This window comes from Ischnura elegans, chromosome 3, assembly GCF_921293095.1.
Source record: "Ischnura elegans chromosome 3, ioIscEleg1.1, whole genome shotgun sequence".
NCBI classification, from domain to species: domain Eukaryota; kingdom Metazoa; phylum Arthropoda; class Insecta; order Odonata; family Coenagrionidae; genus Ischnura; species Ischnura elegans.
Window position 1 is genome coordinate 72,808,695 of NC_060248.1, and position 13,981 is coordinate 72,822,675.

Here is a 13,981-nt window from a genome sequence, read left to right on the forward strand (position 1 = left end):
TAATGTTCACAAAGAAGAACTACCTGCTATGAAGTATTAATTATGTATATTTAACCAGGAGTGTTGTCCAAAAGAATCTTTTCAGTTCCAAAAGCTTGAAAAATATCTTAACTCTTTAGACATTTAATGCATTTAATTTCTGTGTTGAGTGGATTCTTCTGCTCGAGTCGTTGCACAGTATTCTTTTAATTGATTAATTGGGTATGTTCATAAGATCTATCTCTGATTATTACTGATTTAAAGATGAAAAAGATGTTTGGTTTTCAATTCATCCTTAGTCTCTAAGATTTTAGTTCAAGTCTTTGTAAGTTGCTGGTATTTGGACTTCAGAGTCAGACACTACTGTGTATGTGCTGCCATGTTGAAGAGGAAAGTATGTTTTGATAATATATTTCTCCTTTGCCATTGAAATGTTAAACTCTGAACAGAAGACCTTAAGAATCAAATCACTCACAGCAGCACACAACCATGAAAATACAACCTCAAATAAGTGTAAAATATTTAAGCTAAGGCAATAGCTTGGAACATTGGCATTGTAAGGGGGAAAGTCCGAGGGGTCTGGGTTTCCCCCATAAGAGTTAGGTGGAGGAGGGGACTTCTTAGTCTCAACCTCGCCTGAATAAAGGCATATTATTATTATAGCATAAAAACTCAATTACATTGTTTCCTTCATTAAATAAAACAAAATATCAAAAAATAATACATTTACAAGGGATTTCTTTGACAAATGAGTTTTTTTGATTATGGAAAGTATTAAAAATAGTTTAAAACCCTGTGCATAATGCCTTTTTGTTTATAAATTTCCCCCCTAGTTTTTCAACCCCCCCTTCCACCCCCCCCCCCCCCCCAAACGATGGCCGGGATAGATATATTTTTGTATGTTAAGTGCTCTACTTGTGTTTTTTAACTTGTGTACTTATATCTTACCTTGGACTCAGGGTTCCATGCTCTGAACCTTGGAACAAACCAAAAGAGTCATCTTCTTCTTCTTCGTCTTCCGAGTAGCTTTCAAATCCTGGGTAGTGGTGCTGACTGCTAAAGTGGCTCCTTCCTGAGCCACGGCTTCTGGTAGGAGGGTGTCTAGGTCGGCTGATGCTTGATTCATGATTGTACCCAAGAAGGGTATGTGGGGGTGGTGGAGGTGGTGAGAAGAGGGAAGCAAATGAAGGGAAGAAATGCTGTGCTTGTGCTCTTGAATCTCGGGGCTTGATCCTTGCACCGAATACTACTCCCCCATCTGTCGTGGGTTCCTCCTCCTCAGAAGTCTCGGAGGCTGCTCTTAAGGTGGCATGGGCATCTGATGGCTCAGCTAGTGAGTCCCCCCACTCTGGTGCTTTAGGAGAGCTGCTTCTTCCCCGTCCTGATTCCCTCTTCACCCTTGTATCCTCATCCTCTTCTCTTGCCTCGTGCTCTTTCTGAAGGGTGTCTTCTATGTTGAGGTTGCTTACGTGCCCCTGCCAAAGCAGAAATTAGGAAGACTATTAATGTTTATTCGACCACTGATTTCAGGGCTTGATAGGTGGGGCTTAAAGTGGCTTATTTAATCATGCCTGGTCATTTAAGGGTCCATTCTCAATGACTGGCCCATTGAAATAATTAGTGATTGATTTCTAATTGCGGTGAAAGTTGATGTTACTTTTGCCTATGTAGCTGGGTGAAAAAATCAAAGGTATGTATTTGGTGCAGAGTAAAAAAGAATCCATTTATAATGCCATTTATATTTTTTATCTTTCATGATTTTGTTCTGAATTTATAATTTCCAAGGTTTTTAAAACATGCAAGGAAAAATGTTGGATTGTGATGAAAAATAATCATCCAGGGTAGTGATTCCCTTGCTTTTTTCAACTTTCTTGGTTCTACAAACCCATGCATCCCCCGTCCATCATTCTTGACATGGGATGTATACGCTTCATTGAGGGATGTTGCGTATAGTACAGGCGCAGGTCAAGTAGTGAACCTCCCCTTCCTCCAAAACTGTGACCTGATTTCCTCTAGGTATTTTCTTTCAGTTTAGTGAAAGAAGGTTGCCCAAGTAGATTTATACCTTCGCCTTTAGTGTCCCCTGTTGCCTTCAAGTTCATTTTTGCCTCCATAGTGTAAACAATGTCCCCCAGAGGAAGGGAATTCCCACTTTGAGAACCCCTTATCTAGGCAATCAAAGGAAAAATTAGGCTATTAAATGTTCCTTCTAAGTGGGTGAAAATTCCTTCATCCTAGTGTGAAATTTCCACATGCTATTTGGCAGGCTCAAGTATTGTGTGATCAAGCTAATGCTTTCTGTGATTTCTTTGTGTAGGGAATTGCATCTGGAAATGCACCTGGACTTCCAACTTTAAAAACTGTATCCTTTGGATTTACTTGTACACCAAGGATGAAATTTGCCATGAAAAAATCATTTGGCCTAGCTGGGATTCAAAACCAGATTTCCCAATTGCTGGTCAGGTATACTACCACTTGAATTCTGGCTATGTCAAATGATTTTTTCATGGTGGATTTCATACGTGGTGTATATATCTTCACACCCAAGTGCATGACTCCATACTAGGTGAACTTGTCCAATGCATTGTTTTGATTATTCTTTTGAGTCAACCTCATTTGTGAAATTCTTCTTCCTTCGTATAATACATTTTAGCCTTGCTGTCGTGGCACTGGTAGATTGAAATGACTGCTATAAAGCTGGGACCGCATTTGTGATCTCAAGTGAACAATACTATGTATTGTTTTTTTGATAACTTCTGTTGGGGCATCCATAAATCATGTGATGCACGTAGGGAACTTGGCAACATGTTTTTTGGATTTCTTAAAATGCTGACCACAATATAGTCTTGATATTAGATATTTATTTTATGGTGATTAATGCGGAAATGATTTGAGAATTTAATGCATATTTTTTGATAAAAATGCTGAACATGAAAGAGATAATTTTTTTTCAAATTCAGGCTAGATATGCTAGATATTTGTTGTTCAGGCTTTTCCCAGCATTCATACTTAGCCATCCCATTTTCGCACGCTTGAAAATTTTCATTTTTCATTTAATCGCAAAAAAGAGATACCATCATTTAAAAACCTAAAAGCGTGAAATGCATTCTCCAGGAGTAATAATCTTCGATTTAGGCAATAAAAAAATAATTGGAAACCACCCTTTTACTCAAGACAAATTCCTTCCATTCTGATTGAAACTTTTGGTTGGTCAATTCCTAAACTTTTCTGAAGAGCAGCTCAATGTGTTCTCAGGAATTTGGCAATATATTCATCAATCTGTCTCATTAGCTGGAGAAGTTTTTTGATGTAGCCTTTCAGTCAAGAATCATCTTCGAAGGAGGTGACCGATAGCTATGGCAATTTTAGTCATAAGGGATGGAAGGGTGGAGAGAAACCCAGCATCGGCATTGGCCTGCTCAGGCGTCAAGGGGACCATGGCTTAATGTATGTCCCATTCAACAGATGAAGAGATGCTCACTACTCATTAAGTATGGTCCCAGACTGAATGGCTTACTGGCATTCCTTAAATTGATTTGGTCTCCTTACGGCTGCCATTGACTACCGAGTAGTGTGAGGTGACCCCATTCAGATGAGTAGAGGTGTTTTGAACATAAGAATTAGGGTTAGAATAGTCCCTTGCCATGGCTATTGCCTCTGTCATGTTAAGGTAGCATTGCCATTCCACAGAGCAGAGAACCTTTCATTGTCAAAACTGACTCATTATCTCTAAGACACTAATAAGGCACTGCATTCCGTGCCGCAAAATTCTCACATTTTGATATGAATTGGTGAAACTGAACACACTCACTACGTGAGTTATAATATGTAATTTTCAATGGTGTTACAAAATTATTTTGATGGCTGTTTTTGATTATGTATTTTGGATATTTTTTATTTTGATTATGCTTGATTTTGCCCTTTTGCCCTCATTTAACACAATCATTTTACCGGGATTGAGTAATAACACTATTGTATTTTTCATTTAAGGAAGCTTCATTTGTGATTTGATTTATGCATTATTTGGATTGGCATTCAGATAACTGACTTATCCGAGAGATTTCTAGTGCACCTCACAAAAATAATCATCTCTCAGATATTTTCCTCAGAAAGTAATAGTTGCAGATTTTTAGCTGTGCTATCGTCAAAGATTTTTTTGACTAGTTTGTGAGTACATGTTGATGTCTCGATGATTAGTGATTTTTTTTTTCGGGTTACTCCTTGGTGGGCTGCATACTTTCAGGGAGTCTACAATTAAGTACAGAGGGTGGTATAATTTCAGGATATGCAGTCATTTCATATGATTTGGTGTGAATTAATATTGGTAATTAGTATGTGAATGAGAAAAAATTATTCCAGGGCATTTTAAAAATTACGTTGTGTTTCCACGTTTATTGTGTATTAAATATTATTCTTCGTTTGATACCTGAGGACTACCTTAAAAATTTAGGAAATTAATTAATGTGTGGAAAGTTTGCTGTGCTGCTCATTCGCGATCGAGATTTTTTAGTGGTAGCTATGGGTCGCTTTGCAGGCAATTTTATTTTCTCGTGCACTGAAGTAACTTGGAATCATTATTTTACTTATATTTTTCCGGGCGTGTGATTTATCCTATCTTTGACTTTTTTCTCTTGTATAGGTGGAAAATATTTCTGCTCCGTCTGCGTCTTTCTTTCAAAGTCCTCAAATTGGATTATCCCATATTTTAAGTGTAGACTTATTTTGTATTTTAATTTATTTTCGGTTGCCTATCTGAACGACAAACTGGTTTGAATCAGACAAATATTTCATAAAATCTGTTTCGGGAGATTACGATGCGCCGACCAGGAATTAGAAAACAATTAATTGGAACTATTGCAACCTGAAAAATCTTTAGTAATGTAACTGTATTATGAAAAATTTCTAAGACCACTGCGGTAAAATTCAAAGGAAAAATGGATCAAATCGTGCTACTTTTTCTCTTCATATATAAAACTTGTAATTGAAACCTTGGGGAAAATTTCAAAAAGTCGTCATTTCAAAGTTGTATTTCGATTCGGACGTGAGTACCTCACTTCGATTTTTGGTGGAAGTGTTTAAATAAGCTGATTTTGAGGAGATTTATATGTTGTTACATAAGATTTCTCGCGTGTGCGAACTTCTTAAGTTAATCATTAGATTTGAATTATCGAATTGATTAAATATTAGCGAAGTTAAGCTGGTGGGTTCTGAGCCACTGATTTTCCGCCGTTTTACTTTTGGCAAGTGCTTCTCCTCGTGGACGCTGAAGGGATTCCTCGCAATCGCCACCGTGTAGTCCGGATGGTGTGTAGGTTCCTCCGCCGCGCTCCCATGGCTTCCGTACGCATTGGCGAGTTTATCGCTGTCCTCACTGCTTGCGGAGCCACCTGCGGGGAGAAATATAAGTTGCAATTACATTTAATTGTCAAAAAGATGTACAAATTAAAGAAAACACCAATCACTTGCATGGAAGTTGTAACTACGTTCGAATGCTTTCCGTTCATTTCCGTCAGACCTCTGCAATGCTGGTAAAAATTGATTACGTAATTATTCTTTGCCTGCACCAATTCCTTTTAATGTTTTTCGTTAAATCGCGTTTCGCTTGGGAAAATGGAGTAAAACCGATGCTAATGGAATGCATTTCTGTCTGGCAAACACATGTCAATTAGAGTTGTTTCTCTAATTAATTATACATACTGTGGTTCTTATACACTATTAGTGCCAGGTCCACCCACAAGGGGATGTATGCCTCAATTTTTAGCCATGGAATAGTCTAAATGCTAAAAGCCAAAAAATATTTGGGGGTTTTAAAATGCATAGGCGGGGAGATGTTACTTTTGGGAATGTGTCATCAGCTTTTGGGGGGAAGGGAGAGGTGGCTTCGGAAGGGTTAGGTACCCATAATTGTTCAGATTGACAAGTCAGTGTTGTGATTGGCGACTTTCCTCGAAAAGTCATGTTTCAACTACCAGCCTTTGTGTTTTTAACATTAAAATACACATTCATGGTCAATTTGAATTTTTAATCGACCATGTTTCTGTCAACGGAATACAGAGAATCCAATTTGCCTCTTTTTCTTTCCGGTCGTCGAAGGAAAATCTTGGAAAAGATGTCGATATTTGCAATATACTAACAGGCAATACATTTCCTATGCGAACTCGTTTAACAGTCAGAAGCAATTTACAATTCCTAAAGTTTTCTTTAGGAGTTTTTTTGGCGTACTTTGAGATTTATCATGTAACTTTCTTCGGAATAACTGGGTGTATGATATCTGTTTTCTTTTTGGCTTTACAAAGTCTTTTTTATTGCCAGTTTATTCAAAAATCGTTGTATTATCTTAAGAGGTGTCTCTACGAATGATATTTTTATATTTTCCATCTACGATACCATTTACTGAAGGGATTTCAAAATTGTGTACGCAGGTAAGAGATTTCCCAGACTTTCACTTTAAATATATTCGTTTTAACAGTCACAGATGCTGAGTTTTTAATCGTAATTCGTTCTCCAGGGTCCCAATTTTTGTGCTCGGTATAAACTTCCTCATAGAGGGACGGAGGTGATGCAGCGCCTCCAGTCGGGGAGCTAGCACAGTTGGCACTTGATATAACGCTGCAGCATGTTACAGCATCTCCCCTAGGATTAATTTTCATCAAAAGCGTATCTAGCCTAGGACGAAGGAAAAAAGAATGTTACAGATAGCAAAAAAGTGGAAAAAATCTATTTCTGTTATTTTGTGGTTAAAAATTGTCTTTCATTCACAGAAGTTGATTACTCAATCGAGAAATTAATCATATACAGTAATTTGTTTGCTCATCCATGTAAGGGGACACTTAGTAGAATTATCTTCATAAAGATTTTTTGTACTTTACCTAAAAAATTTAATATGTTCATGAAAATGACAATTCGCGGCGAAACTACTTCTGTCATTAATTAAAATTTTTGAATAAGATACAAATATTGTTACGAATGCTATCAGTTGATTAATAAATGAATCGAAAGAATATACCTAGTATTTCCATCGAGAGATCAATCGTAATTGAATCTAGCAGTCTTTTTACTAGTGATTTGTAAATGGAAAATTACTATGTGGAAATTTTTGCGTATTTAAGAAAAATTGCCAGTAAATTTTAACATACTAATATTTTAGCATTCCACCGAATTAAGCCTAAAGCAGCTGCCTATATTTTACGAATGAATTGATGAGCTTCATTCGGTTCTTTCATACCGATTCCCTTCTCATACTCCATTCTCATCTCTTCTCATAGACTTAATTCCAATAACTCAAATGACTTTCAACAAGCTTTCCGTATTAACTCATCCCCTCGAAGTGTTTTCTTGTGCTTCCGCTTGTCGTATAGCATTTCTTCCTGCCCACAGTTATGATTCATGAGATAACTTAAGCTGCATTTTGAAACACTCAGCTTACACGCGTCAATAAATTTGTGTTAACTGCCTCTGGTAGGTCGTAAGTTTTCATGAAGGGAGAGCATTGGACAAAGTTTTTTTCCCCTCGAAGTTTAGAGTGTAAAAGAAAGAGTGGTGAAAGGCGTATCAGGCTTTCTTTTCTAAGCACTGAACGAGGTGAAAAAATCCACCTTTTACTACCTCCATTGAGGCTCCACTGATGAATATATCCGCTGCCAAGTGTGATTGAAATGAGTAGAGAAAGACGGCAGTCACACGTTAAAAAATGTAATCTTGTAGGAGTGCCTCTGATGACGCGCCAGAAAACTCGTTTTATTAATGGGCGTAGTTTTTGTAATCTTGCTACTCCCATGCTAATGAACATATTTAAGCATGGGGACGGAGTTGTCTTTCGAAGAAAATCTTCGGCATTAATCGTCTAGAGCAGTTGATTTCATTGCAAGTTCACTCACTTGATTAATTTGATATCATATCCTTAGATCGATCAAAAAACGAGTTTTGGGCATTATAATGATATGAAAAGCAAATTTTTGATTTCCCTACTCGTTCTTGCTGATCAGTGGCGTAGACAGGATTTTTTTTTCGGGGGGGGGGGTCCAAAACCAGGGGAAAATATTTGAAAAACAGGGTACTAAGTAGAGGGTTTTAAACTAATTTTAACACTCTTCATAATCGAAAAAACTTCATTTTTCAAAGAAATCTTTTATAAATTCACGATATTTCAACATTTGGTTTTCTTTTGCGACGCAAAGTAAGTGTGCTTATATATTTCGGGGGGGGGGGGGGGGATCCGGACACTCCGGACCCCCCCTCGCTACGCCACTGTTGCTTGTTGTTTAAGAGTCACATTTTGCTGTGGGATGGAAACTGTTACTTAAAATTTTCCTAAGTAAATTGCGGAAAAATATATGTGTAGACATTTTTGGCTGAGATTCCTTGATAGAATTTAATGTGAAGGAAGAATATTGTTAAACTCTAAGGTTACCATCTAAAACTGCGGAATTGGCAATACATGATTGTTTTGAGTGAGAAAAGCGGTCATATCTCATATTTGATGTAGTGACTATGTGAATAAAAATATATGAGATATGATATATTGAAGAGGAATTATGAAGAAAATTTTTTTTTTGTTCAGAGCATTCAAATCCACTAGATGATGTGTGCTTTATGCCTTCCGTCTCTCTATTTATGAAACACTTATCTCAGTTTTCCACCGGAAGAATCACATATTAGTTCCAATAAAAATTTATGCATTTTTCTTACAACTAAAGTTTTAAGTTATCTCTTCCAGAATTACTAGTACTGCAACGTGAAGGCATCTCGAATAAAAGAAGGGAATCGGGCCGACTCGCATTGTCATTCACAATAAGTGAAACTTGAGAACCTAGGGCTTCGTAACAGAGCTCCGTGAATAAAATTGGCTCTTTGAAATAATTGCTATTTATTAAACATGTTTGAAAGATTTTTTGACAGCTATTCCAATAGTTGTGTGAACAATTCTGAACAAGGCAGGATTAAAAATATGGTTAGTTGACGAGAAAGATTTAAAACGGGGAATTTAACGATGTAATTTAAAGAATTCAGAAGAATGCCGAACAGTCGATTGAGGAAAGAGAATTTTGACCGTTTTATACAAAAGAACCCTCTGAACGTGAATCAGTGATATCTATTTTATAGAATATTCCACGTGTACCTTCCCACTAGGCTCTCAAATATGGCGCTACTTCCCTCTGCGGCGGCCTCCCGTCGCGACGGATTCTCGCTTCGCACGATAGAACGCGCCACTGTCCGATCGACGAGGCAACGAGGCTTCTGGACCGTAGTCACGTAGTTGTACATGGTCGTGCTGCGGGCAGTGAAAGCCGGCAGGCCATTTCCCCCGTCTCATTCCCGCCTTCCTATGCCTCGCACACGCTGTGCCTTTGAAGCCGGATCCCAGGGGCGGAGGGAGCTTTTTCCCGACCGGTGAACTTGGCCAGTGAACCTAGAGAGCGTGCGTATTTTCCATAGATGCATATAAAAACTGGATTTAGCGCTCATTGTAAAGAAAACGAGCCCTACCGCCTCTACCGTCCCTGACGTCCGCCTCCATATAAGTGGACGTAAAAAATTGCGTATTCCTGTATAACACTGTGCTTAAATATTATAACATTGTCTGATCATTTTGAAATCATCGTATTCGTGAAAGGTAGGATACCAATTGTGTGAACTTTTATTAGTCCTCTCATTAATGATGAGGGTTCAAAATTAAGTCAATTGCCGTGCGCAAATTAATAATTATCGAGAGATAGTATTCTTTTACAATGTGATTTTAATTTTGATATCTGCAATAAAAGTAAATGTCATTCGCCCTCTTAAATTAATAAATTCTTTGTACAGATTGGATTGGCAGGTAATTTACTTGTTCACACCATCCTCACTTAAGTAAATCGCATCTGGACGTTGTCTACTTCTCATCCTAACCGTTGACCGAAGTACCTACCATCGCTGCACGCTCATGCTCTGTTGATGATGCGGTGGCGTAGAAATGATTATTTAGACGGTAAAATGTCAAAAAAGTGGGATTCATTTGTAACAAAATATATAAAACCCTCGAATGGATTTTACCGAAGAATCATAAAATTAGCATCTATTCGTTTTGGCTGAGTACATTTTTCTTATGAGCCATGGTAAAAAATATATGGTGACTATCATTTGAGTGGACCAGGATACAGAGTCTATGCAGAGCACTAATCGTACAAACAACTGGAGAAATTCTGAACTAAAGGATGGATCGTTTGGAAAATAAAATTCGCTCTGTACCTTGAACGGTAAAAAGAATTTTATTTTTCAATATAGTAGTTCCATAAAGTGAAACCTGAAACTTAAGACAATGCATCTTATCATACGAGTTCTTCTAATACATTCTACTCTGAAGATCCAAAAAGAGATTTATACGTCCAAAAAATGGGGAATTTGAAATAAATCATTAAAGTTAGAAATTCTTAAATTGCTTTGAATAAGAATTTTCTTTTGAAAATTCATCAAAACACAATAAATTTAAAAAAATATTCACTCCCCAGTCATTTTATGAAAAACACTTTATTAAACACATTGATGCTTACGAATTATTAATTAAATTGTTTTGCTAATCTTTTGTCTCATCTTTGCTACGTTTACCTGAAATCTGAGTGTCAGTTCCTTAGTGTGTGAGTGCAATCTAATTTTAATATGCAACTCTGCGATATTGCGTTTGCTTTGCTTTTAATGCAAATCCTCAAAATACATTCAGTCATCCGGATCCCCATTCTTCCCACTTCCTTTGGGTGGCTCTACGCTCTTCAATCCAATACGCTCACGGAAAAATTTTTCCATCTTTCATAATTTTTTCTTTCATCACGACCACCGACTTTTATTTTTGTTCTAATAATTATAATTGGTGCTAGGGAACTTATTTTCGAATTTACTTCGCCCTTTTTTCCCAGAAAATTTTATGGCCCATGTTATTTATGCTTCACCGGAATTGGTCACAGCCTAATTGTTAATTGCCGCCTTACGTTAGGAGTAGGCGTATGTCGACGCCGGGTTTCTCTCTTGTCGAGCGACTAAGGGTGCACACGTTGAAATTTATTAATTAGATAAAAAGTGCTTGAGACGACAAATTCAAAAATAAACTGTAAGTAATTTTAATTCTGTTTTCATTTAAACCATGTTCAAAACTGCACCATTCTTTCATGATAAACATGTATATGGATGGTATTTTCCCATCCCTGTTTCCCTCGTCGTTCCAGCGCGGCCAGTCTCCCGCTGCGGGAACCCGCGAGGCGGATGACGATTTCTTCAACGATGACGAGGTTTCAGCTTTGCTACTAACGCCACGACTGCGGCTGATAAATGGAGTCAATCTGTTAAGCGCAGATATCCATGCAGAGGAGTTCAGATGTAGTAAGCCGTATGCATCACCCCGAGTATAAATAACGCTTATTTAGTGTCACGGGAGATTCTAAGTGTGGTCTTATATCATTCCCCATCTATGCGTTATGTCCTCTTCTATTTACGCTAATGCTTTTCAGAAAGCTTTACCTCAGGAACTTTATCCCATCCGAAATTTCGATGCTAAATCTGAATGCTGATGTTACCGAAAGGATTGCAGCACGTAGAGCTACCATTCCGTTGAGGCCATATTTCAAGTTACCTGTAGGTTGAAAGAGGAATGCTGAAGAATAGTCACCATAGCATCCTCCTTTCAATATGGAGAACATATGAAATAGTATGCTATTATGTAGATGGTTTTAAAATCTAATATTTTAATACAATGGAATTTAAATTCTGGCTTGACTTTAATTCTAGTCATGGAATTTTTCTCTTTAGAATCTATACAATAAGTTATCTAATTTTCGTCCAAATTCTAAACTGTCTATACAAAGTGTTCGACGAAATTATGCCCAGTCTAGAGTGTTCGAAAAATTATTTCTTCAAAGTCCCAGGTAAGAATGCACCTTCCACCATATCTATCAAATTGTTTCTTTATATTCGTTCATTTACTGATCATCGTCAGAGAAATATGGGCTATTTAATTATTAATCGAATTCTCTATATAGGTTTTTAATTTTTGTGTGATTGCTGATCAAAGGAAAATATGTAAAGATACTAGCTTAATCGTGTTTATTTTCTTCCTCATTATCTAGTATGAGTTTCACTAACTATAGCTAACTTGCTTTACCTCTGAAATTTCTTATCCAACACGATAGAGGTATTTTAAATCTCATTCATTAGTACGGCGTTTTACGGATTATAGTGCTTTTCTTTCGCCTGTTTCTCAGTTGTTCTGAAATTTTATGTCTTTCGACGTAGAGTGTCATTGAGGTATTTCAACGGTCCATACCCTGGGAATGAAGGAATTCCTTCATACTGGAATCTTCTCCAAATGACGCGTTGGTTGTTGGTATCATAACTATCACTTTTATTTCCTTCACTTGGATCAGACAATAAAAGTCTATTAGCTTAGTTGCTTTGGAAAGGAATCGTGCTAATAATTTTTCATTCTTGCTCCATTTATTTTCCATTGCCTACGAAAAGATCTATTTACGCATGGCGATGAAGAAACAATGTACTTGTTACCTTCCGCCAGAATTTATCTTCGTTCTACATAATTTTACAAATCTACGTTCTACCTTTCAAGACAGGGAGTTCGTTTATGTATTTTATTAGTGACGAAGGTAATATTTTTTGCAAGTGTAAAGTGTAAATTCTTGACTGTTTTATTGAATGAGCTTAATTCAAACGTTTTTTTTTCACGGCGTCATTTGTCTGTTATCGTTTAAAACACTTACATGAACCTATAATCTCAGGTTGTTGTGTCCTTGTCCTATTACGTCGTTGATAGTTGTCCAATTTGATGGTTTGCTTTCTTTTCTTTATTTTAAACCCTCTCGTCTTTTAAGTACCTTTTCATGTTTATTTAATCTGATCAATCACCCTTTACTGGCTTGAGGTGAAAAGCATAAAAGATACGTGGCAAGAAGATATACCCGAGTGATTATGAACGTTCACGTAGCCTATTTGAATGAAGATTATTTGCCTACTTTTTAATAGATTATCACGTAGCTCAAGTGATTTTGATTATTCACGTACCCACCTAGGGTAAATATCCCCAGAAATTCTTTTTCCGCAGATGTTTGAGAAGTTGCGACACGAAAAGAGTCATTTCCAGGCAGTAGGTTGAATTATTGTTTCTAAATCAACTCTTCTATTTAATTGAAGTTGGTTGTGGAAGAGCGGGGACATAATTTTTAGCCTTAAGCAGGTCATACTGTAGCCACTGTTTCTGAATTTCCTGCGTGAATTCTGATTTTGCTGAATATGTCGAGGAGTATGCCTTGGGTCTACTTAGGAACGCTTCCAGCTTTTTTGTTTTTCGTCTGCTGATCCTTTGTTCCAATCCGCGACGTTGCGCACTCATGATTTTGTGAAATGACGTCATGTTCGCGTAGTACAAAAAAGACGGAGCCGTTTCCCTCTCTTCCTGTTACCGAACTATCTGTTCAACGGATTGCCGTCTTTTGCGAGTTTGTTTGAGAGGAGGAGCTTCTCGTTCGATGCACTCGACAGTGACGACCATTTTTTTTGCGAAAGAGCGGCAGAGTGAGTGTGCAACCTCAGCCAACCATAATTTTCATTTTTTTTTTTACAAATTGTCGTCTAAGCGGCCGCTTTATTGCTACCATATAACGTTATTGAGTGAATATTCTGTTCGTAGCTTGTTAACAAGCGCCCCTACAAACGATAGCTATTCCGAATTGTTCAATTTCCACTAAATATTATGAAATTTGGTGTCATGGAGTAATTTTAAATTTATATCTGCTGAAATTAATGCATGTAACTCATTAACGTATGAAAAAATCGGGAGTACTTTTTTGGCATTTGTTTTAGGATTTTATGGCATGTATTAATTATTTATAAATGTAACAGATTGCACTAGCGATAGATAAAATTTTGCATTTGAGGATAGTCTTTTATAGCAATTTTCTTGTAAAATTAAGCTATTACGGATTTTGTCATTGCTCATCCTAAAAATTTTCTGTATACAATCCATATC

At 37.2% G+C, this 13,981-nt stretch overlaps 1 protein-coding gene across 1 annotated transcript in view; it reads right to left on the minus strand.

Annotated features, from left to right (window-relative positions):
* LOC124156007 overlaps positions 1-13,981 on the minus strand; it is a 182,085-nt gene that overhangs the window by 4,005 nt on the left and 164,099 nt on the right. The window contains exons 2-3 of the mRNA XM_046530287.1: positions 5,215-5,366; positions 928-1,454 (exon numbers count right to left, since the gene is read on the minus strand). Of these exons, the coding sequence (XP_046386243.1) occupies positions 928-1,454; positions 5,215-5,366 (679 nt within the window). The remainder of the gene's footprint in view (positions 1-927; positions 1,455-5,214; positions 5,367-13,981) is intronic.